We start from the raw sequence: 24,280 nt of genomic DNA on the forward strand, positions 1-24,280 counted from the left end.
ACATATGTGCATGTTTCCGTGAGGACCCTGCTGTGGGTAGCAGCAGGTATGGGGCTCTGCCCTGCGTTTTCTTCCTGGAAACTAAGGCTTTCTCCTATTTTTAATGTAGACATTTTTGGTCCAGCAGACATAGAAAAAGTGCTATGGCTTCCTTCCTTCCTTCCTTCCTTCCTTCCTTCCTTCCTTCCTTCCTTCCTTCCTTTGGAAGAGTCATTCTAGAAAATCTTGAAAGGAGTATACTCTTTAGTTTGGGGAGATAATGGCTCAGTTATACACATGCTATCGTGCCTTGTGTACAAGGAACAACATGTCTGCTCAGAAAACCTCAGCCAGTCATCTCTGAACTAAACCCAAAGCTGTGTCTCCTTTAGCTTTTTCTGTCTGTCTGTCTGTGTGTCTGTTTAAGGTGAGAGGGAAAAGAGAGGGCACAGAAGAGCAAGCGCAGGAGCAGTGTTAGTGTCAGCAAGGAAAGAAGGGCTGTCCGCCCGTGTGGCCAACGCCTGGTTGCCACGTTACCTTCTTCTCCTTGGGCGAGACTGTGGCCCCCGGCCTACTGTCTTTAACGTGACTGTCAGCCCTGGGCGGCTCAGCATGACTGTTTGAATTTACATCCATAAAGGAACACTTCTGGAATGCCTAAGAAATTAAAATACTGAGGTTAATAGGATTCCAAGTGTAGGGAGGAGGAAGGAGGGCACAGGCAGGAAGTCAACACACAGGTGTGCAGACCCCAGCTAGTCCCTGCATGCAGGTCACACCAGGGCCAGGGCGTCAGTGCCTTGACAACCTGCTCCCCTCTTGGCCTCAGGCCTGCAGAGCTGCTGGGGGAGGGGGGTGGAGCCTGGGGCAAAGGTGGCCTGATTTCTGGGGCACACCAAGATAAGAGGGCACAGCCCCCTGAAAAGAGAACCCTCTCTTCCTCTTTCCAGGGTGAACTTAGTTTGCACTTAGTAGGGCTTCCTATTCTGACCTTTTAAAAATACTGAATACATAAATGAATTAAAACAAGGAGCTATCTTCTTTTTTTAACAAGACTCATTTAAAAAAATTGAAACTATAAACAAAAAGGGCACAAGATATTATAAACCTTTAAACTTTGAAATACTAGTTGTCCTATCAATTCATTGTCTGAAATGGTAACAGGTAGTCCGTGCTCTGAGGTGTTCGGGGCCTCCTTTAGAGTAAAGGGATGCTCTTCAGCACTCTGAGTGGCCTCGGAGCTGCCGGAGCCCTAGACTTGTCTCTGAAAGCTTCCTAGTCACAGGATTACCGTCCTAGTTACGGGAGCCCGCACCAACACCTGTGAACACTGAGTCAGGAAGGCCAGTCTCAGGCGGAGAGAAAGCACAGGCTGTGTCTACAGGGCAGAAAGGGAGTGACAGTGTGACGGTGAGAGCCGGAGAGACAAAAACCCAAGAACCCAAGTTTCTTGAAATCAGAGATTTTTAACATATCCTGGTTTAAAAAAATACTATTATCCGGGGTTCACCCGAAGAATAATTAAGCCAGAATCTTAAGGCTGTAGGACTTTAAAAAAAACTCTCTATGTAATTCTAATGTGCAACCAGGATTAAAAACCACCTATCAAATGAGTCATCTCAGATATTGCCATTTGGAAATGACCACAGATAGAAAGAAGAACCCTTGCCTTCTCCAAGTGAACATTTCAGTGCTGGTCCTAAAATAAGAACGGAGCTGGTGCCTGGGACTCTCCCCAGCCTGCCTTTCCACGCTCTGCTAAGTCCCTGTTCCCACCGCACCAGCCTCCTCGCGGGCCCCGGAGTTGCCCAGGGCCCCACTCACTAAGACCACTCACCACTGGTGGACCCCAGACTCTGTCAGAGCCTGTGGTTTCTAATAGTGCCTGTTGACACAGAGCAGGAATCTTGTCCTGTGCAGTGGAACATACTCAGGGGGCCTCAGCTGCTCCTTGTCCTGCCTGGGGGTTGCAGGGGGAAGGCTGTCGAACTAGAGCCATTGGCCAACTTTCTGATGCAGCAGGTTTGGTTCTTAGTCCAGCAGGATGGCCAACAGGGTTTGGTTAAGTTAGGGTTATAGTACTTCTTTCACCACTATTACCTAACCACCAATAATAAAGCAAGAAGCCAGATACTTTACTTTACTTTTGTAAAGTTCTCGGTTAAACTTCTAAGTTGCAGCTAAAAGCATTGAAGATGTTCAGACTCCAATGGAGGGAAATGTTCTCAAGAGATGGGCTCTAAGTGGCTGGAACAAATAAGTTACTTATCTTAGGAGGCTGGTGCAGAATTATCGTAAGCCTAAAAGTCTCCACTTCTTTGTGTATTAGTAACTGTTCACCTTGTACAGGTTTAAAATGATCTAGTGCTCTGTCAGCCATTTGAACCAAACTGGGCCATGATCAATTCACACCCTGAATTTCGGGACAGATGCTACCATGAATGGCCCCAGAATCTGCACACACGTTAGCACGTGCCAATCCCCAGCAAAATGCTCACATGCTAGTGTCCTCACCAGAGGGTCCTCTCTGGGTAAATGAGTGGTGGATGCTTCCATGCGCTCAAATGCCCCGTGAGTTTATAAACCTGTGATTCCTATGAAGGCAATCCTCCAGCCATACAAGAACCCTATAAAGCGTCCTACTGGTGGAGGGGAGGTCCCAGTCCAGTCTGTGAGATTTAATGAGGCTCAAGAGGCTTGTGCATGTGACTGCCGACCAGCCGCTCTGTTCCCTAGAAAACCCAAGCAGCTCCTCTTTGGCAGGGGTTACCACGGAGAGCACAGCAGGACAGCAGCAGTGGAAATGGCAGGGTTTGAAAGTTCTCCCGGTTCCCAATGAAGGATGCAGATCCCCGGGCCTGCACAAAACTGCGGGAACACGGGTGAAGCGGTAACGTGTTTTGGAGCCCTAGGAGAGGTGTGGCCTACCACCTAAAGAGCAATAATCCTGTGATAAGCATGGGCCGAAATGCAACACTGTAGAAACGGACTTCGGTCTAAGACTTACATGTACGCCTTGGATGAGTTAAGTTCTCAAAACATATTTCTAGGGCAGATTCACATCCATGATTTGAACGTGGGATCAAATTTGTGTTCTCATCCTTAATCCTATCAGTAGACTGTGGTATTAGTTTAAAAATCTAAAAATAAATAATAATCTCTTAACTAGTCAAGGAAAATGGGAAATAAGAGATTTGAGCCTTTCAGAATATTTGAAAAGATGAAACTGACATTCCCCGGGAACCTGGTGTGGAGGCAAGGAGGCCGAGTGACTCAGCGCCAGTCATTCTAAATACTGACACCACATGACGGGACCCCGCAAGGAGGGGGTTTCATCAGTCCTTATCAAGAAAAGATGATGGCTGGTGTTTCTGATTTCTTTTCACTGTTTTTGAAATGAAACAGAGACTATGAAGACTGAAAGAAAGGAAAGGAAATTCTACCAGCCAGAGCTAGGAGAGCCTACAATTGATTTTTTTGTATAGACTTCGAGTTGCTTTTGTGAAATGGTCATTCCTTATACACATCCTAAAGGTGCCCTGAAAGCCCAGTGGAGGTCAAGGCCAGAAGACGTTTCAGGGTTCGGGGCTCTTCGCCAGCCTGCTCTAGCTGAGGAATCTGTGAGAGATGTGGCCAGCATCTCTGATGGGAAGGGCAGGGAGCCATAGCCGCTCACTTCACCACATACCTGGAGTTCTGCCATGATTTTGTCTCCTTCTTCCTCCTCCTCCTCATCCTTTGAGGAACAGGTCCAGGCGGAAGCAGGTTCCTCTGCTGGGCATTTTGTGGCTCTAGCCTGTGAGCTTGGTCCAGCATCTTCACTGCTAGCCTATGGAGGATTCAAACCACAGATATTGGCTTAACACCCCCAGGTGATGACAAATGGAGAGAGCACAAGAAGAGCTCATGTTCCCTCCCTGCCTAGTGAACTGGCTTCCCAGCTCTTCGACTTGAGCTGAAGGGCTATTTTGCCCACTTGCACTGAGTTTTGGTTTTTGTTTATGCAGGCTACCATTTTGGTGAATGGATTGAAGAATTATAATACAACTGTAATTCCTCAATATTCTGTGCCTCTACGAAGGGACCTCCCATACTCTCTCCTTGAAACTTGAATTTCATGTTGAACATAAAAGACAAAACTGGCCAAGTACAAGCTAAAGCTCATTGAACATCTTTTCGTGTGGACTCCAGAACTGTGTTAGTTAATCTCAGTTATCTTTGTAGTGTGGTCTTTTTTTTTTTTTTGCTTCACTCTCTATCATTATTTTCAACCTTATGATAACCTACTGGGGAAGTAGCTTGTGATTTGTATTTCACATAGTTGCAGCTTAAAGTCAAGTGAGGATAGAACCTGTTGTGCTGAGTCTAGCCCAGTAACACTGGCTGATGTTTTTCCATCTGTGGTACTTCCTGGTGGTCTAGTTTATTTGATTCTGGGCTTCTCTTCTCTGCCTCACTCCTTTCTCTGTTCTAAACGAGAACAGAGAGGACCTTGTCTAAGAGGATCATCCAAACCCAGAGACCGGTTTACCAGGGCTTAACCCATCTGACCTTAGTGGTGGCATTCTCCTTCCTGCTGGTGTAGACCACGTCGCCAGACCTGGTGGTGGTGAGCCCTGATCCTGGCAGGTAGCTCCGTCTCGGGGGCGGGGGAGGAGGCGGTGGGGACTTACCCCCCAGCTTGTCCAAGTCCTGTTCTGCATTTGGAGAGTCTTCTGGAAAAAAAAGTGTGTCTTTGCATAATAATCTCTTTTCAAGATGATGCCCAGAAAGTCTACTGTATTTCTATAACCTTGATACATTCTGACTTAAAAAATTTCTCTATTCTCTCCATATTACAAAAATTAATGCTATAAACCCTGCAGCCCAACTGGCTTGAAATCCCAGAAAGACCTTACATGAGTTACTTCACCTTTCTCTGCCTTGATTCCCTTATCCGTTAAATGACTGTTACAATGATACCCTCTCCACTGAGGTGCTGTGAGGATTAAGTGATTTGATACATATAAAGCACTTAGAACAGTGCCTACTGGCTTATTTTAAATGCTATGCAAGTATCAGCTGCCATTATTAAAGAAAAAAGCTGAGTGTTACTTGGAGAGATGACAGATCAGACGTGAAGGCAAATGCAGAGCCCACTGCATGGCCTCCCAAGCCTTCATCCCCTGGTTTAGTCCACTGCCTCTGGAGGAAGGATTCAGTCAGGGGTGAGAGACTGGAAGAGGGCCAAGGAAGGGACAGAGGGAAACCAGGAAGCCAGTGCGAACAGAGAGCAAAATCAGGGGGAAAGTAGACTTTTGGGGTCATGGTTATGGGCTTGGAAAAGGCTTGTTGCTAAGGAAAGGAGACAGCAAATGCAGTAAAGAGAACTGTAAATTAGTATCAACATCACAGAGCAGGAGATTCAGGTACCTGCTCAGCTTTCCTCAGAAAACTGTTAGGAAAATGGCAATTCTTAATCAAAACTCAAAGAGCCTCTTTCATGTCCTTGACCAACCTTCCTCACGTCAGCCCTTTACAAACACTCTAGCCAACAGCTCCTGAACGCCTGGCTTTTCCCAACTCTCCCAAGGGACTGTAGTGCTTGTCTTTTCTGAGACTGCGTTCTTTAGAGTAGATGCTTGGAATTCCCATTTGAAGTTGTGGTAACTTGGGTATGTCATCAGAATGGCATGCTCGTGATTATTTGTAGTGGGCAGGTCCTGTCCCATGTGTGAGGTGCTGGGTTACAGGACTCCAGCAGCATCGGGCCATGTGGCTGGTGTTTGTGCCAGCAGTCTGGGCTCAGGGTGGTCGCCTGCACTCTGGGTCCCTCTGGGGACCAGCACAGGCTGACCAGCTGAGTTCTGTCCTCTCAGGTACGATGACGCACTCCCTGTTTGACCAATGCCTTCAAGCTCCTCGGAGCCAAGGCTTGGCTACACCTTGACCTTATCTGCTGAATTGAGTTTTAGCAAAGAATCCAGGTTAGCAAGAATCCTCATTCTTGATATTTGACCAGTTCTTCATTCCGCCCCTTTGATAGCTAAGTCCTTGGCCTGCCTTTCGTAGGAATCCCACTGCCCTCGATAGGCTGCATTCAGAGCTCAGTTCAGTCTCTTGCCTCCTTTGCAATGGTCTTGAATAAAGTCTTCCTTGGTGTTCTTTAACTATGTCTTTGTGAGTAACTTTCACTTTAACATTGACTGAGGCCGAACCCTCACATTTTCCATTGATTTGGGGGGAACTATCCACCCTCCCTCATTACTTAAGTAGTCAGACAATACACACAAAAGGAGATACAAATGATCTTTTAAAACCCCAAGCTTAGAATTTTATCTCATTAGTATACAAAAATAAAAACTATAACATCCATGATGAATAAATAAAAATTGTAGAAACAAAGCTTATAGATAATGGTGGTGCCCTAACCCATTCTTGGTGGCCTAGACCTTAGTGGACTCTTTCGGCTAAGAAACCAGGCCATGTGGTAAAAAAGAAAAGCGTAACAGTAAGAACATCTTAACTAAGTAAAAATGTGTTGGAAAGTAATTTATAATTTATGCAAATGTCTGAAATCTGAAAGAATAAAAGTTCAAATGAGGTTAACAAAATATAGTCATTATTTTTGGTTGTACAATCAGGAGAAAGGACAATTACACTTTATTTATCATTATAAGTTTATAATTTATTTGGAATTCTAAAACATCGAAGGAGACTCTGTGACAAAATAGAGGGAGAGCTGACCTAGGGAAGACAGTTGCGCATTGGGGTAGGCCATTTCCGCCATCAGCAATTCCCCAAGGGAACTCAGGGGGAAGAGCCATTGTTGTGAGAGCGGAGCTGCCCCTCTCAGGGCTTGTTGCTCCTGGGTCTTGGGACCTGACCCTCCAGGGGCCCAGACAGGCCTCTCAGAGCTGGCAGTTAATGCAGCGGGTGACAAACACCTCTCAGCGCAGACTGAGGGGGAGTTTTAGTTAGTGTAGCTTGAGAGCAGGTTTGTGGAACGAAAACCTGGAGGGCATTCCACTGGTTTTACTGTGGTTGTAAACCGCATCCACCTTCGTGTCCCTTGACATGCAACTCAATATGGCAATTCCTTTTCCAATTCATTTGTATTGCTAGACAAGGCCTCGTTGAACATGACTCTGAGATACACTGGGCCACACATGAAAAATGGTAATTTTTTTTTAGAGAGGGGACAGGAGAGAGAGAGAGAGAAACATTGATATGAGAAAGAAATATTGATTGACTGCCTTCTGTATGCACCTCAATTGGGGACCGAACCCACAACTCAGGTATGTGCCCTCACTGGGAATCGAACTGGTGACCTTTCAGTTTGCAGGTTGGTGTCCAACCATCTGAGCCACACTGACCAGGCAAAATTTTAATATTAGAGTAAGGCATGTGGTTTATAATTGGAGATTTAGTAGGCTATGCTTTTTAAACAGTTATTTTATATTACTATTGACATATTGATGCTTAACTTCCATAGCTTATCTGGTTAAATACACAATTAATAATTCTGATTTTTAAAAAATGCCATTTTATCTTATGATCTACTATCCCCCTGGGAGCTCATGAAAGCTGGCATTTTGCTTCTGAAGCATATGAAAAACTCTTGCTTTAAATGCGGGCCTTGTATTTTCTCAGCAGGTGCTGTGAAGTGCCATCAATTTTCAGGAAGTGCAGAAGCTGGGAAACCTAAATTTTTCCTTATTGGGCATTGTCCTAGTATCTGGTCATAGAACAGTCTCCCTACTATAGTAACAGTAGTGAGGCTCTAGGCACTCCTGAGGGATTGTTCTCCCAGTCTTTCAATTTTATAAGATCCTTAAGAAGGGAGAGTTTGGCCAACATGGGCTTAGGTTGGGGGCCACACATGGACCTGAGGGCAACGAGGCACACAACTCTGTCATTGTCTTACCTGCAAGTTCCAGCTTGTCTATGGCAGCATCGCCCTTTGGCTGTGGGCCTGAGGCTGGTGACATCTCCAGGTTTGGAATTGACTTCATGATATTGGCCTGAGCTTCTTCGAGGAGTTTCTCAAACTCTTTCCCATTATAGTGGTCCAGATTTTGTCTTTTCTCTTCCCACTTCCTCTCTGCTTTCTGAAGGAAAACAGCAGGTGAAGAAAATTTTAAAACTAAAGTAGAAAGCTAATTAATTGTTTAAAGATATCCTGTTGGGTGGGAGGAGGTGTAACAATTCAAGCGTAGGTAAAACAGTGCTCTGGCTTCCACGCCAAGGGAGATTGCACACCAGGCAAACCTGACTCCCGTGCTCTCTGCTCTACCTTCTAGAGCTAAATGGCCTGCATGTAAGCTCAAGTGATACTCACAGAGAAGCAAGCTCAGAAACTCAACTTCACTCATGAAATGATGACTGGGCCCTTACTGTGTATTTCTACCAATAGTAAACAAGAAGATAATTATCTATAACCAAGTTTTTGAGTTTTCATTGTAGAGATGTTCAAGCAAACAAACACCAAAACACTCACTAGGAGCAAAGAATCCCTTCTCTTAGTGCTCTTGGGGCCAAGGCTTATTATATGGCCACGGGCCACGTTTTCTTCCTCAGAAAATGGGGAGGGGCGTTTAGATGACCTGGGAGCTCCATCAAGTTCTATGCTAGGGAATATATAAGATGTATTCTTTAATATTTGTGCATTCCCTTCAGGGACATTTGACTGTGATTCTGAGATGGCACATGGGTCATTCCAGGAGGGCAGAGTGGAAGTCCGCACCGGGATTAGTGGAACCCCGTAATGTCAACATTAGAAGTGTCCCAGGTTGTCACTGGGCCCCCACCATCACCATCCTTTGTGTTTGCATTCCTAGCATTTATCACCACCTGGCATATACTTGTTCTGTCTCTCCCTACAAACAGGTAAGTTTCTCGAGGGCATGGACTTCATCTGCTCTGTTCACTGCCTATCCCAGGGCCTATGAGGGCCTGGTGCGCAGCAGGGCCCCGTGATATCTGCTGAGTGAGTGCGGTCACCCCATTTGTCAGTGTCATAGCTAACCCATAACTTAAAATACCCCTGATCACTTAAAATACAAGTGATAATTGTGCCCAGTGGGTTCCCAATAGATATTTGTCCCATGACAGTTGTCCCTTTGTCATACTTTAAATATGGGCATGTTTGAAGTGGCAAATCTATTCACTCTCAGGAGGAAATGTGTTTTCAGTTCTCTACCTCACCCAACAGACATGCCCGATGGGTCATCGTCAGCCAATGCACTTTGTAGGTGCCAACCTGGATCAGGGGCACAGACTCTGACTTTGGAGCAGAGAGCAGCTACCTAGCGTTCAGAGATGAAGTTGCCATGACCATGACCTTAGCAATTACAAGAGGTCATCTCCTCTTGAAACCCAGGTTATCCCTCGCACCAGGAGAGGCAGGAATGCTTAGGGCCAGGTTGCTGAGGATACAATCATGAGTGGGGAAAACAAATGGGGTGAGAGGAAGGAGAGCACTAGGGAAGCAAAGTGCGTTATTTGAGCACCAATGCCAGCTCTTGATTAAAAGAATATTTAAAAAACATAGCATTTGTTTTCTATATTTTGTGATCCAAAGGCCTAGCTTTCTCTAATCATATCTACTACTTCTGCCTTTTCTTCTAAGACTACTGCAATAACTTCCCACCTATCTCTCTTAATTCCAGACCTAGCAGCTCAGTCAGTTCTGTATATAGTGTCCAGATTAATTTTCTGAAGATACCATATTTTTATCACCGGTTCAGGCTGCAGCATTCCTCTGATACCCACACAATCAACTTTAGACACCCCAGGCTGCTTTTCAAGCTCTCCCAAGTCAGGTGCTGGCCTGTTTCGCCAGCCTTATCTGCTCTTTCTCATTCGTGTTAAACAGGTTTGCTTACAGCTCCAGCCTTTGCTCCAGTCTTTCTCTATCCTAGAATGCCCTCCCCAGTCTTCTCTGCTTACCCAGATTCTACTTTTTTTTGGAGATCAGTGGCAAACCCTCCGCAGGCCCGCGTTTACCAGGGGCATGCTTGAGCCAGCTCCCACAGGCTCGGGAGAACTGAGTCACATGTCTCCCCAACTGAATGTTCTATGATGCCATGTTCTGACTCGGAATCAGTAATGGTGGGAGTCTTCGCATCTCAAAAATTGGCAAATGCCACAATCGGGACTTTTCCCCACCACAGACCTGGTTGTTGAACACTTCTCATCACTCCACTGCCTCACCTTCCTCCACGTTAGGCATTTGACGCTTCTCTGCACCCTGATAACCCTCCCCTTAACCCGGCCATCAAAACCCACTTAGAGTTTTAAAAAATCTCTTTCACTGATGGTATTATATAGATGCACATTTTTAAAATGAAAATATAACTCTGACACATATATGTCTTATCTCTATAGACAGGCTGTAAAGTCTTTGAGGGAAAGGTCCATGAGTTACCCTCCTTCATGGGGTTACAAAAGATGGAAAAAGGACTCTACCTCAATGGACACTGCCCTGTTCTTGGCACTGACACTGTGGATTTCCTCAATGAACAAGCTCTGCATGGCAGCACCGTTCACGGGTACCTGTGGGCACTGCGCTGCCTGCGTTGACTGCAGAGCGGAGGTCACTTCCTGTGCGACAGCTCCAGGGCTGGTTGGCTGGGGACTGGCCCCCCCAGGCGAGTGCTGGGGTGGGGTCAGCAGGGCAGAGGAGAGCTGGGAGGGCTGGATGAGCACAGGAGAGCTCTGTGCACGGTGGACGGTCAAGGGCACCACATCCGCCTTCACGTCTCGAGGGACTGCTGAGCCCTGGGGGTGCTGGCCTGAGGCCTGTGGTGCCTCCTCCTGGTTCTTCAGGACCTCCGCAGCGGTGGCCTTTTCCATAGCGACATATTGTGCAGCCTGTGCTGCATCTGTGCTTTTCAAGAGGCCATCGGTGACGTGTCTAGGAGAAAGTACAGCAGAATTAACTACTGAAATGAGTAACTTCCATTTCAGGTGAAAGGATGGTATTGAATGCAGCGCCATTCCAAAGCCAGGCAAGATTCTGTTGTAAAATTACAACATTCTAAAACTCAGAGTAGCAGCTCAGGGTTGAGGGTTTCCATAGCAACTTGCCAACGCCAGCAATTTACCCCTGGTTATCTCTGGCAGCTGCTTTTTCAGTCATTTTCTCAGGAGATGGCCTGTTTTGCTCTGTCCACTAGCACTGGCACAATTCCACCACTGTCTGGGGGGGAGATGGCAGCATGGAGTGATCACGTGATTCTAACATCTCCTCTACATGGTACCTGACCTATCATTTTTAATCTGTCCCTCACCCTCCTCTCATGCAAATGCTTTTTGATCTGAAAAAAGACAATGTACTCTATGACTCTCTTCTGCTACTCACTCCTCTATTTCTTTTGCTGTTTACTTTTCCTATCCTGTCCCTTCTATCCCCAAGGATGCCTAAGGATCTGTCCCCTCCTTCCCTTCACTCTACCACGGCCATCTCTTCTGTTTTTAATAATCATCTTAATGAAGGCAGCTTCTGATTCTAAATCTCTCCTCCCTCCCTTCCCTCCACATGTCCCTCCCCCCCTCCCAGGTAGGAAGGGACACCCCTCTATCTCCATCTCTTGAACGTTTCCAAGTCTCCACGTTTCTAAGTGTCTAGTGGGCAGCTGTGTTTGCTTATCATTCCAGCACCTCAAATTCAATACATGTCAAAACATTTCATCTTCCTGAGCTGCTAAGCTGCTCTGAACTGTGACTGTCCCCTGCTTTATCTTCTTTGCCTGTCCTTCGGGCGCCGTGCGTATTCCCGTCTCCTTCACAATCTCTCCTCAGTGCCAGATACAGCCCATTACACACAACAAATACCAACAAAGAATTAAAGGAATAAAAGCTTCTGCTGGGCAGCCTGATGGCAGTTGAAATTACTTTTATTTTCATTTTAAAAGTTACTTACCTGGGCTTATCATGATGACCACTGAGCATCACAGGACAAAAAGTCCTACAACATTCAAAACACCAATCACATCTATTTTTAGAACTTGCATTCCCTGGAGATAAGGTACACACTGAGCTTCATCACAGTGCTGGCTCTAAAACTTTCTTTTCATTGTTTTTTAGAGAAGAGAAGGGAGAACGGGGCACTGTTATGTGCCAGCCTGCTATCTATTTCCACTGAACAAGGGTGCTTTGTTCCAGGCTTTACAAAGCGGATGGGTTACCACACTGAGGTAAGAGCTTAATGAAGAATTCCTCTAACAGATTTTTATCCTACTGGAAGAAAAGTTTCCCTCTGGCAACTTAAAACGAGAGGAGCTATTCGAAGATGTAATCCAGGCACAATTTCTTCCTGTACCCAGTCAGGTGTGGTCTCTCCAGGAGGCCGCTGCTGGCCTCCGGGATCCCTGTGGTCCCCGGGAGCTCGGGCAGGTGATGATACGTTTCCATGTCAAAAGAGGCTTCTTCCTGAGGTCACTGTTACCAAAATAATCTCACTTAATCCTATGGCTAATAATTCATCTGAAAGTCAAGAGCACATTTAATGTATTTCTTTTATAAATTTGATCAAATGATTATATACTTAGTTGTTAAAATTCTCCTAAGAACCTGTCTTGTATGTTACTTCTGTTTATGACCTGCTCTCCAATCCGGTCTAGGAGATGAAGGTAATTTCTCCGCAACTTCCTACTTCTATTAAAGAACTGAAAACTCAACAACTGCCACTGTTGGAAAAGAGTTTATTTTGGTAGTCTATTTCTCATGTGAGAGAGGAACCCTGTTTATTATCATATTCTCAACACCCAATAGCAGGGCTGGAACAGGTAGAAAGTCTAAATATTATTGACTTCCTGGCAGTGAGATCAGAACTACCTCTGATCTCTGGGGTCAAACCGCCAGTTCATACCCCAGCCTCACCTCTGACCTGAAGTGAGCTTCCTCAAGGCTCAGAGTCTCCCTAAACCATGGACTGGCAATGCCTGCCTAGGGCTTGAGGTTAGGACTGAGTGAAATGACCCTGGCCGAGGGCTTAGCTCACTGCCTCATCCATAGAAAGTGCTCAGACAGAAGCTATTGTTATGACTGTGCTGAGAAGAAAGAGTTCTATTTGTCACCCAAAGACACAGTAAATAATGGCCCACCAGACGGCATTTATAAAGTGCCTCTGGCTGCCCAAATCCTGCACGAATAGATGTTATCACTTTTTATGTGGGTAGAGTTCAAGAACTCTGTTTCAGTGAAAGTCCTGGATGATTCGGTGATTTGTTTCAGTCTTTCTTCTACTGTGACCCTCTTCTATGGGCAGGTGAGGGTGACGGCAGTTTTTCTCTTTTCTGGGTGGAATCAACAATCTCTCAGACACTCTTTCTGTAGGTAACTCCACAAAGGCTCTATGTATTTCTCTTCATTTCCTTTGAACTGAAGCCAAATAATATATTTTGATCCATTCTTCAACTTCAAAATGTTACTGAGAGGAACAAACTTCAGATGATTTTTAAATAATGTTTCCTAGTAAATTTTAAGGCCAGCATGTGCCAAGTGTAGCAAGCCTGTGCCGAAGAATCAGGACCTCGAGTCCTGCGTACAACAGAAATTCCACGTGGGAAGGGGGACGCTGGAAATGAGATGTGATACATCACAGAAAGGGAGACAGGTCCCAGGAGATGGAGGAAGCCTGGGAGTCAAACTGCACCCCGACCTTCCCAGCAGCCCCCCCAAACCCCCCAACCCCCCGGCTCTGCATGCCCCACGGGAAGCCCAGTCACCTCCGCAGCATGGTCAGGATGTCGGTCATGCTCCGCACTCTCTGCAGGAGACTGTCCAGCCGGTGCGGCTCCTCCTTCAGAAACCGTACGGCCTCCACCTCTATGCGCAGGATGGCTCGCATCTTGTTTTGTAAGGTAGGAAATTCTCCTGTGGCCAAGAGCAGGGGCTGAGTTGTAGGGGGCAAAGTCAGAATAGCAAGTTCCCGTCCCGCACCCGACACTGGACAGGGTAGAGCGCCCAGGGCTCCTCAGCCACAGCGCCCTTTACACATCTGCAGGTGGAAGAAGCATGTCAAGCAGAGATGGGTTCAAAATGACCGCGGGCAAGGGCCGGGCTCCTCTAGGCCACGCTTCCTGTCCGTACATTTGGGATAAGGCCCGCTGTCCCTTGGGGTGTCTTTAATGAATCTGGTGCATTGTAAGACCCCAATGAGGAACAACTGTTGTTATCATTTTGTCCTGAATCTTATAGCACTCACTACAATACAAGCTTCAAGAGACAGGGACATTTGCCTGTTTTGTTCAATGGTGGATCGTGTGTCCAAAGCAGTGCCTGACCCATGGAGTTGTTTGATGAATACTTGCATGCATGAGTAAATGAATGAATGAATGAAGCCCTCACCGTCTGACAGATTTTTAATCACCGTGGAAAACGCTCTTCAGACTTCTCCCTCCAAGGAGGAAGCTCACCTTTCAGGGAAGCTACAGCTTCTCCCACTTGTCGCAGGAGGAAAGCCCCATCTTCCACGTCTTTTAGAGTCACCACTCGGGCGGCGGATGCAGAGTCCTTCTTCAGGTCTTCAACAAGGTCTTCCAGCTCACTGGGGGAGCGAGCAGACCACAGACGGGCGTCAACACCAAGGGCCTCAGAAAGCGCAGGCGCAGCAGCATGGGGCTCATGGGGCTCCCACTGCGCACTGTGTCCCAGCCCACCTTGCCTTCCACCTAGGAGGTGGGACACCTTTTAGAGCAGTAGCCTACTTTAGCTTAAAATGATGTGCTGAGATGTCAGGCGAGAGTGCAAGTGAGTTTGCCCAGGGCCTTGACAAAGGACCCGCTTGTTACTTTCAGTGGCGCTACTGCCCACTAAGGGAGGGATGTGTATACTTTTTGACATGACAGAGAAAAGATAGAGAGCTGGAGGGAGGGAGAGAGAGGGAGGGAGGGAGGGAGAGGGAGGAAGGGAGAAAGAGAGAGGGAAGGAGGGAGGGAGAGGGAGGGAGGGAGAGGGAGAAGGCTGTCTTAGAGCGAAACGAGGAGCCGCAGATCAGGCTCCTCGTACTTGGCACTTGAGGTCCGGACCAGATAGTGCTCTGCAGTGGGGGCCTGTCCGGTGCTCTGAAGCTGTTTAGCAGCACCCCTGGCTCCTCCCTACTAGGTGCCAGGAGCTCTTTTCCCACCTTGTGATAAACAGGAATGTCTCCAGGCATTATTAAATGTCCCTGGGGGAAGGGGTCAAACTTGCCCCTGCTCAAACCTCTGATTTATACTGATTGTCCCACCAGTAAGGATGGACTTTCCTCCCCCAGCTACAAAGAGAAGAAATGATCACAGAACCGATTACACAATCACATACATGCACACACACAGGTACACTCGTACATACACTCACACGCACACACACCTTAGAGTACTGCCAGTGCCTAAAGAATTAAGGTCTTTCACTTAAGAACTAACAATCCTGTCCCTTGGTCACATGAACAACCCCATCCTAAACACACATTTGTATCACTTCAATTTGCCTGTAACTCCAATGGAAAAACTCCTCGGAAAGAAATAGGAAGAGAACGTTGAGAGACAAAGAGCCACTAGATGGCAGTAAGTGACCAGTGAGTCTAATGCTGGGGTCCTGAGTCAGGCGTGGGCTGCACCTGCAACATGATGTCCTGCAAAGACCCTTCCTACCAGGCAGGCAAGTGAAGTTCTGGGTGGTGTGATACCCGTGAAAGGGAGTTAGGCGGGGTGTCGCATGGGTTCAACAAGGACCACGGGGCAAACAACCAATTCATCCACCTCCAAGAAGTGGGGTGAAGTTTTTGCCGATGCCTTTGGTTCTGTTATGCAAAATGGACCAAAATTGCCTATGATCCCTTCAGATGAAATGAGGCAACTTCAGGACCAAAATGGAAAGCCCGCTTCTCACAGTCTACATCTACAAACTGTGGAAAGGCACCCAGGGTTATGTAAACCCCGTGGAATGTTCCTACAGCTCCCGAATCCCTGAGGCAGAGGGAATGTGTGCCCGCTCTCAAAAGAGTTCTAAATGTATTTGGGAAGTTTCTTCCATTTCATAACCAAACAGCATTATCTGAATGTGCAGACTGAACACACTGTCCAATCCTTCTAAGCTTCGATAAAAGAGCTAAGACCCAAATGCTATCACGGTTCCATCAACAATCCTCCAGCCCGCCAGGTTGCAATTAATACTCTAAGACGTTGTCATCTGACCCAAAGTCAGTCAGCGTACAATTCTATTTTAACCTCTGCTACACAACGTGACTCTTGGATTTCATAACCTTGCATGCAGAAACCCTGCCAGTTTTCCCTTTGTGGATCATGGGACACACTCGAATGTGCACTGATATTATTTGTACACACACTGGCATCGCCCTTCCTATACCTCTCTCAGAGATAAAGCATTCAGGTAAAATTTGTTCACCCAAAATATAAAAAGAGGCCATGGAGCCAAAACGAATGCTGCAAATAACTTTTTAAAACAGTGATCAATATGATTGTTGAGATGTAAACTCCACTCAAAAGCATGCCCGACGTTCACGGGTTCTGTGGTTTCCAGGCAAATCTGTTCTATGTGTTGAGGTTGCTTTTCCTTCTACCTTGGTTAAGAAGAAGCATTAATTTGTTGAAGTATATTTCATTTGACTGTTATGAAAAACCCAATTATTATTTAGAAACCCATATAGAAACCCGCCAAAGAGAAATTATCTTGATCCAGTTTCTCTCCATGGTTTTAGAGCCAAATTTTATTTTTCTGCCATGTGAATGGCTTACCAGCAACTTACCCTAACATGGCCCCCAAGGGAACGTATTTTCCCGTGTGTGTGTGTGTGTGTGTGTGTGTGTGTGTAAGGAGGGAGGCATGTGTAATGCATGTGTAAGGGGAAGAGAGGCGGGGGCAAGGGAGACAGAAGGGGGAGGGACATACCATTGTTTTCCTAATGGTTCAGAGTTGAAATTTCCAGCTGCCTTTTGTCAACTGTCCTTTGTCACCACTCTCATCCACCCAATCAGTCCCTTTTGCATTTGATTTATTTTCTCATTCTGTTTCTACTGCTGACTCAGGTCTTAATGACTTTTGTCTGGGAGGTTAAAGTCGGTCCCAATAGGATTTCTCAGACCCCAATTTCTTCCTCTCTCAATCCATCCTGCAGGTGGTGGCCTGAGGGCCCTAATGTCTGAAACACAGCTCTGAATCTGTTACTTCCTTGATCAAAAAAGCTCCAGTGACCTCCTCATCAGGCCAGGCAGTAACTCTTAAGTGTGAAGATGCTTCAAAATCTCCCCTGTATCTTTGTAAAATATACACTCCTAAGCTCCACCCAGAGGAATTCTGAATATTGGGTTGGGCCCAAAAACTTTCCTGAAAAGCCAGAAATCCAGTCACTTGGTCTTCCAATCTCAGTAAACACAGAACAAATAGGCATCAACCAGTTATGCTGGGCATGTGTACGGTCTCAGGGATGGGCCGGCACCATGCAAACAGAAACAGCACAACCCAGATATGACACATGGTTGGCATCTTGCACCTACTCTCCCCCAAACTGAACTACTCCAGTTTTCCAAGAAGATCCTGTGCCTTCCTGGTCTCAAGCCTTGGTGGTTTGCAGGGATCCTGTACCTGGGAGGCCCCCTGTCTAGCCTCCACTATGAAATCCCACCTGTCTTCAGGACCATTTCAGTTCAGTGTAACAAGCCTGTGGGAGGGCCTACTATGCTCGTGGTACTGACCTTGGCCTGGAGGTGTATGGAGGGTAACTTATTTCGGATTAAGTCTCCCTGGTTCCTGGGGCTTGAGGCAACCTCTCCTTTGTGTAGTTAAAGTGGCACCTGTACATCACCTGTTTTCTGCCACATGCATACTCCTATGTTCTGCTTTGCCAGACTAAAGTTTCTTACGTGCCCTGTGCACAACTCATTCGCATATGGCCGTCCCGCAAAGCCACCCGTACAGTCCCCTCAGGAGACGTCTGCCCCCACCCCCATGCCTCCTTCCTAGGCTGGCCTACTAGTTTCAGGACAATGTTGAGACTAAAGATACCTTTTCTAGTTGACAAGCAAGAGTCGCCTCGGCTAACCAATAAATACAATTTTTAAAATGAGGAAATTTACTCTTTCACAATTTAACTGGAAAATGTGTAAAATATAATCAAAGGCTCTATATTTTAAAAGACGTCTTCAAGAAGAATCCTGAGACCTACTTTTTGAACACTTGAACTGTCACAAAAACATTTTGGACAAATAATAGCCTGATTGCCTCGTGGTGCGTGATTAGCTATAAATGCATGAACTACATAAAATCTTTTGAGACGTGGATGAACAGGAGTCGGATTTAAATTTTTGTAAAATAAGAACTCAAGTTGATTTCTTTTTTCCCTAGACGGCAACTGAGCGGGACAAGCTGACTGTCACCAGACCCTCCCTCTAGGTTGGCATCTGGGACGCGTTGGCAGCGGCTCCGCCATGGAGACAGCACAGCGCTTTCCCCGGGGAGACCGCGGTGACTCTGGGCATGAAGAGAATTCAGACGCTGCTCTCTTACAACCCCAGTGGAAGGTGTAAGCTTTCCAAGCAACCAGAGAATCACCAAAACTAGGAAGAACTGCAAGTTACTATTCATTATACTAAAAGGTGAAATAGTCCTGTGATAAATCTCTGTTGCATAACAAAACATACATTAACATAAAAGATGCGCTTGCCCTAGTGGTTGGGGAGTAATAAAACTCTACTCATTTCAACAGAGGGACTTGATAGATGCTTTCAATAAGAACCTCATAGAATCTGCGAACATTCAAGGAAGCATCTTTCATTCTGGATCAGACATACTTTACATTTAAATTCTTCTTTTATGATTTAACTACAGTTGTATAATAGGAAGATAATTCTAGCTCTGTGTTATTTTGACTATTAGTTTTAATTTATTGAGATTAAATGAAGACTTCCCATTTGTCACTGGGTTTTGCCATTTGCTCCTTTTAAGTCTGTGTTGCTGAGCCCTGCAAAACAGTATGATGCTCCAACTTTTAAAGAGACCAGCTCAGTTACCTGAGTATTGCTGAATTTTGTGAGCCTGGACAGAGGGATGCTGAGTGTCCAGGGACACTCGGACCCCGCAGAACTCTAACTTGCATATAGTAGGTGCTCCATGAAGGGAGAGGGAGGGAACACCACCTAGGAAGCACCTCTTCCTTGGCAAAGACAAATTTTCTTTTCTGGTAAAACAGCTCTACACACAAGTGACTGTGGCACTCACCACAACTTCTTGACAATCTTCTCCTCTTCGTGCAGGTATTTCTGTCTCTCTTGCTCCACCAGGACACGCTGACGTTGCACAGGATCCTCCAGTCTCTTCATTGTTTCAATCACTTTGCCACTGATTTCCAGCTCAGCCTTCTTCATCATTGCCTTCAGCAGCTCCTGGTTCTGCAGCTGTCGAACAAAGGAAATCAAGCTCAATTGGTTCTGCCTTCCTGACACTGTGGTGAGTGCCTGGCAGTCTTCAGATCAGGTTAAAATAATCAGCCCGCAGCTGATTCTTTCTTTCTTTATTTCAATGAAAAAAGGAAGGACCAAAGGCTGTATATAATATTATTTCTTCCGCCAACATCTGAATTTTAGCAGCCAACTGACAACTCCACTTTCATGTCTGAGCCTGCAAAAAATAGGATACTTTCTTTACCCTGAGCAATGCATCATGGACAATGGGCACAGACTCTCATTGACATGGTTTTCATTGAGACCAGCCAAGAGCACCAGGTTTGGATCCAAGCAGATTTTGGGTCAAACCCTAAACCCTGTCCCTCACTACTTGAGACTCAAATGATCTTGGTCTGTGTTTCCTTATCTCTAAGGATGAAGATTCACTTCCCTTGGCAGTACTATTCTGAGGATTAAAGGAGATACTGCTTAGTATAGAACAAATCGTCAACAAATGTTGATTCGACCATGGACTATTTCAGGATATCTGTTGAAAGGGAACTGTGTGCCTCCTGTTTATATGGGTCCATGTACCAAACGCCCAGTGATCACAGACCATCAGAGCAGTGCCGATGTCGATGGTGGCAATGATAACGATTCCAGATGAATGAACCCAAGGCTCCTGGAAATTTACTTCTTTCCCTCGATTATAAGTAGGCTGCTGCACGCATAAGACCACAATCCCCACACAATTTTCCATGTTTTCTAGAGCACTCTTGTTTCTCAACCCAGAGAGTATAGGATGCCCAAGTGTGCATCCAGACTTCACAAAAATCTAGTGAAACACTTGAGTCCTATTTGCAAGAAGTTGTTAAGTGTTTCCCCGGGGCAGGACATGCATATATGTCAAGTGAATTCATTTAATCAGCCTCAAAAATAGTAATTATCTTATACCTAAAGTTCCCCTGAAATTTGAATTAGCTGTTATTGTTGCCCCTGTTTTCCGGTCCTGTGGACTGTTCTATGACTCCTATATATCACCTCATCAGAGTGACGGTGTCTTTGTCAACTGTCCATTATCTGAGAATTGAGGGAAATACCATCTGACCATGTCACCACCTGCTTGAAACCTCCTGGCTTTGACTGACTCTGAATCAAGAGGAGGCATTTCCATGTGAGCCATAGGCAGAGTCCCCATCCTGTTCAGCCCTAGGCACAGCACCCTGACCAACTCGCCACCCAGAGAGAGGCTGCTTGGGTTCAACTTCTAGTTTTACTACCTAGTGGCAGTGTGACTGTGGCCAAGTTATCAATCTCCCTGTGTCCATTTATTTTAAAAAGGGGCAATAGTTCATATTTCATAGGCTGATAATGTAGAGTCAGTGAGGCAATACAGTGCTTACGGTAGTGGCTGGCACAACCCTGGCTCTCGGTCTGTACCAGCTATTGTTACCAGGGAGCATAACTCTGGGCCAGGGCTGGTGGTTTTGTATGGGAGGGAACCAGATAACAATGTGCTACTCTTGGGTTACTTCCTCTATATGACTCATGGTCATGCTCGCATACTGCTTTTTATTGTGGTCCTAAAAACAGTCAGTATATTGCTGAAAGTTACCCCATTTGGAGACAATGCACAGAGGGCGACTTCCTCCTGTGCTCCCTGCAGCTCTGCCCACAGGGCACAGGGCGCTAAGGCCGTCGTGTCCAACATGCCAGCCTCCTCACACCACAAGTGGGGCAAGCTCTCTGCTCCAGCCACCTGAACGTCATTTCAGTTCTGACTGGCCAAGCTCCTTTCTGCTACAGGGACTTTGCACATGCTGTTCCCTCCACCTGGCTAACTTCTGTTTTCCACGGAGTCTCCAGGACACAGTGCCCGGCACATATCAGTAAATACTAAGTGAATGCGTGAATTGAGTTAAGAGGTAATGTCAGTTACAACAGGCAATAAAAATCTAAAAACTCTTTCCTAGGTGACAGAAACAGAGGGTGACCCCTGGGCTCAGTTCTAATGTCCCGCCTGCCTCGCTCTGACTGCAGTGGTCATTAAATTCACAGCAACACTACCTACTATCCAATGGTATGCTCAGATTCAGTGCCACGTGTCAAGTCCCACAGACCTATGCCCTTCGGGTCTGGGGAATAAATGGTAATGGGTATGTAAGGGGCACATGAGTAGATGATTAACTGTCTGAAAGTGGCTGATGCCTGGGTCCACTCCCAAGAGATTCTGACTTAATTGGTCTGCGGTACAGCCTAAGCAATGAGAATTCTTAAAACTCCTCAGATGATTCTTCATGTGACACCAGGGCTGAGCAATGTGGTCTAAGCAAAGGGCCCTTGAATAGGTGGTTGATGTCACTGTGCCGGGCTATGTGGCACAGGCCTCTACACCTCTTGCCTAAATCTCACAGACGAGCTCCAGTAAAGTTATGGTCCAGTTAGCAATGGGTAGATAGTAACAGTGGCTGTCAAGCTGGAAATTACTGAAAGGCTATTTAAAATTCTTAAAGCTGAAATTCGAAAGATGGAAAGAGTGAAGCCTGGAGAGGTGAAATGACTTATTCAGAGTCGCTTGGGCAACTGCAGGGCAGAATCAGGATGGGAACTGGGTCTTTTGAATTCACCCCAGTAATCTCTCAACCACCATCTGCTAGGTAGGGAGCACCGGTAGCACGGCAGGGGGCATGTCTGCTGTATTCCCAAGCACAAGCACAGTTTCTAGCACACAGTAGGTATGCAGCACATATTTGCTCTATGAATGACTCTCAAAATGATGTTTCTGAGAAGCCTGCAGACATATCAGAACACAAGTGCATGTAATATTCAAATTATTCAACTGATAATGAGACAGGATAGTAAGAGGCTGTTGCCTGGCAAGGGGAATAGGGAAACTGAGTCAGAGAGCTGAACATAGTAGCTGGGCAACTTGCAGCCAGGTGCAGGTGCTCCCCAGGACCGAAGGCCCCTAGTGCCTGGCAGGGGGCAAGATTGGGAAAACAAAGACCTCACCCCCAGGGTACCCTTTCCACCCCTGGCCTTTCCTCCCTGGAGATAACATCTAGGCTTCAGTTGTATTTCAGCTACAGGCCCAGAAAAGCAGCAAAACCAGGTGGGTGATGCCTGCATGAACTAGAAAGACTATAACAACCTGCCCTGACACTGACCAATCAGGGGAGACCACCACCCTGAAAGGGCACACCTGGAGAAACAACGAATATTCTACCGAAACCCTCCCTGGAGACCTCATGAATCCCCATGGATCCTCATGAATCCCCACCTCTTGCAGGTGGGGATGTTAGGAATAACATCCCCACCTGCAAGAAAGAGACATAAGCCTCAAGACAAAGGACTGAGTGTGGACTGTCCCTCTGAAGAGCAGCCTGTGCCATGCCCTCTCCTTCCTCCCCAACTTCTTTCTTCCTAGGCACGAGGCTCCCGAACTCTAAGGCAGTGGGCAGCTGGCAGCTCATCCCAGGCTAATCCCCTGAACCTGTCTGTCCCCAAGGCGCCCTTTCTTTGCCCAGTGAGCTAAGGTGTCCCAGCCGATGCTCTGCACTAAGCCCTTCCTTGTTTCACTGCCCCGACTTCACTAAATGGAGCCAGGTGTCATAGTCGCCTGGACTCATGTTGTGAAATCTTTCTTGCACCAAGTCAAGGACCCCCCCCCCCCCCACACACACACACACTACAGACTGACCTTAGGCAGACCTGCTCAGGGCCAGGCCCCTGTCTGGTATCAGTAACATGGTCAGATCATATTCAAACTATTCCACTCAGAAAGGAGGGCAGGGAGAGACCCCACTGGAGTTTCAGGCGACATAACCATCCTTCCCGGAGAGAGGGGCTTATGGAATTTTCCCTACATGCAGGCTGGCACAAGGGCAACACTGAGTTCGTCATGAAGGAACAAATGTGCGCAAGTGGTCTTTCCCCTCTCCCGAGTCCTGTCCCACCCCGATCCCGCCTTGTGTTCTCACCATCATCTCCGGGACCCCATCCCAGCAGTGTTTGATAGAGTGCTGAAGGCAGCATGTGGATCAACGCCCCTCTCTAAATGCTTCACATAAATTAGTCATCAGCACTTCGCGTCATGATGTTTATTTTGGCTTAGCAGAGATGTTTGCGAACAATAAAATACAGACGCTCATAAGGACATGGACAAAAGGGTGGAGAATGACTGCTGGAGTCAGGGGGCTGGGCACAGGAGGGTAAAGGGGTTAAAATTAGGACAACTGTAAAAGAATAACAATAAAATATTTAATTAAAAAACACAAATGCTCCCAATTTACCAACAGGATTAGGTCCCCATAAACCCATCATAAATTGGAATTATCATAAATTGAAAATGCATTTAATACACCTAGTCTATTGAACATCATAGCTTAGCCTAGCCTACCTTAAAGGTGCTTAGAACGCTTACACTAGCCCACGGTGGGGCCAAATCACGTCACACAGTGATTTTGTCGCAGAGAATCATTTACCCTCATGATCACGTGGCTGACTAGAAGCTGCCTAGCATCACGAGAGAGGATCGGACCACATATTGCTGGCCCAGAAAAGATCAAAATTCAAAATCTGAAGCACAGTTTCTACTGAATGTGTATGGCTTGCCCACCATTCTAAATCGAACCACTCCAAGTGGAGGACCTTCTGTATAGCCATTTAAAGTGCACGAGTCAATGAGTTTTGACAAATGCATATACCAAAGTAACCACCATTAAAAAGAGATCATTATTTTTATTACCCTAAAAAATTCCTTTATGACTTTGCAATCAATCCCCAAATCCCCAGCCCAAGAAACAACAATCTGCTTTCTGTCCCTGAAGATTAGTTCTTCCTGTTCTCCAATGTCATAGAAATGGAATTATGCAATATGTGATTGTTTGAGTCTGCCTTCTTTCAGTAAGTATATTGTTTTTGAGATTCAGCCATGT

General features: G+C 46.3%; 1 protein-coding gene across 19 annotated transcripts in view; it reads right to left on the minus strand.

Annotated features, from left to right (window-relative positions):
* Window positions 1-24,280, minus strand: part of KIAA1217 (KIAA1217 ortholog) — a 299,231-nt gene that overhangs the window by 8,057 nt on the left and 266,894 nt on the right. For 13 of the 19 annotated variants that reach the window (XM_037037191.1, XM_037037193.1, XM_037037184.1 and 10 more), the window contains 8 exons: window positions 19,180-19,355; window positions 14,382-14,512; window positions 13,692-13,839; window positions 10,429-10,876; window positions 7,886-8,069; window positions 4,531-4,694; window positions 3,668-3,808; window positions 517-636 (listed from right to left, as the gene is read on the minus strand). In XM_037037191.1, the coding sequence (XP_036893086.1) occupies window positions 517-636; window positions 3,668-3,808; window positions 4,531-4,694; window positions 7,886-8,069; window positions 10,429-10,876; window positions 13,692-13,839; window positions 14,382-14,512; window positions 19,180-19,355 (1,512 nt within the window). The remainder of the gene's footprint in view (window positions 1-516; window positions 637-3,667; window positions 3,809-4,530; window positions 4,695-7,885; window positions 8,070-10,428; window positions 10,877-13,691; window positions 13,840-14,381; window positions 14,513-19,179; window positions 19,356-24,280) is intronic. The other 6 variants (XM_037037194.1, XM_037037186.1, XM_037037196.1 and 3 more) reach the window with 3 other exon arrangements.

This window comes from Sturnira hondurensis, unplaced genomic scaffold (genome assembly GCF_014824575.4).
Source record: "Sturnira hondurensis isolate 20B ecotype Veracruz unplaced genomic scaffold, ASM1482457v3 Scaffold0022910, whole genome shotgun sequence".
NCBI lineage: Eukaryota > Metazoa > Chordata > Mammalia > Chiroptera > Phyllostomidae > Sturnira > Sturnira hondurensis.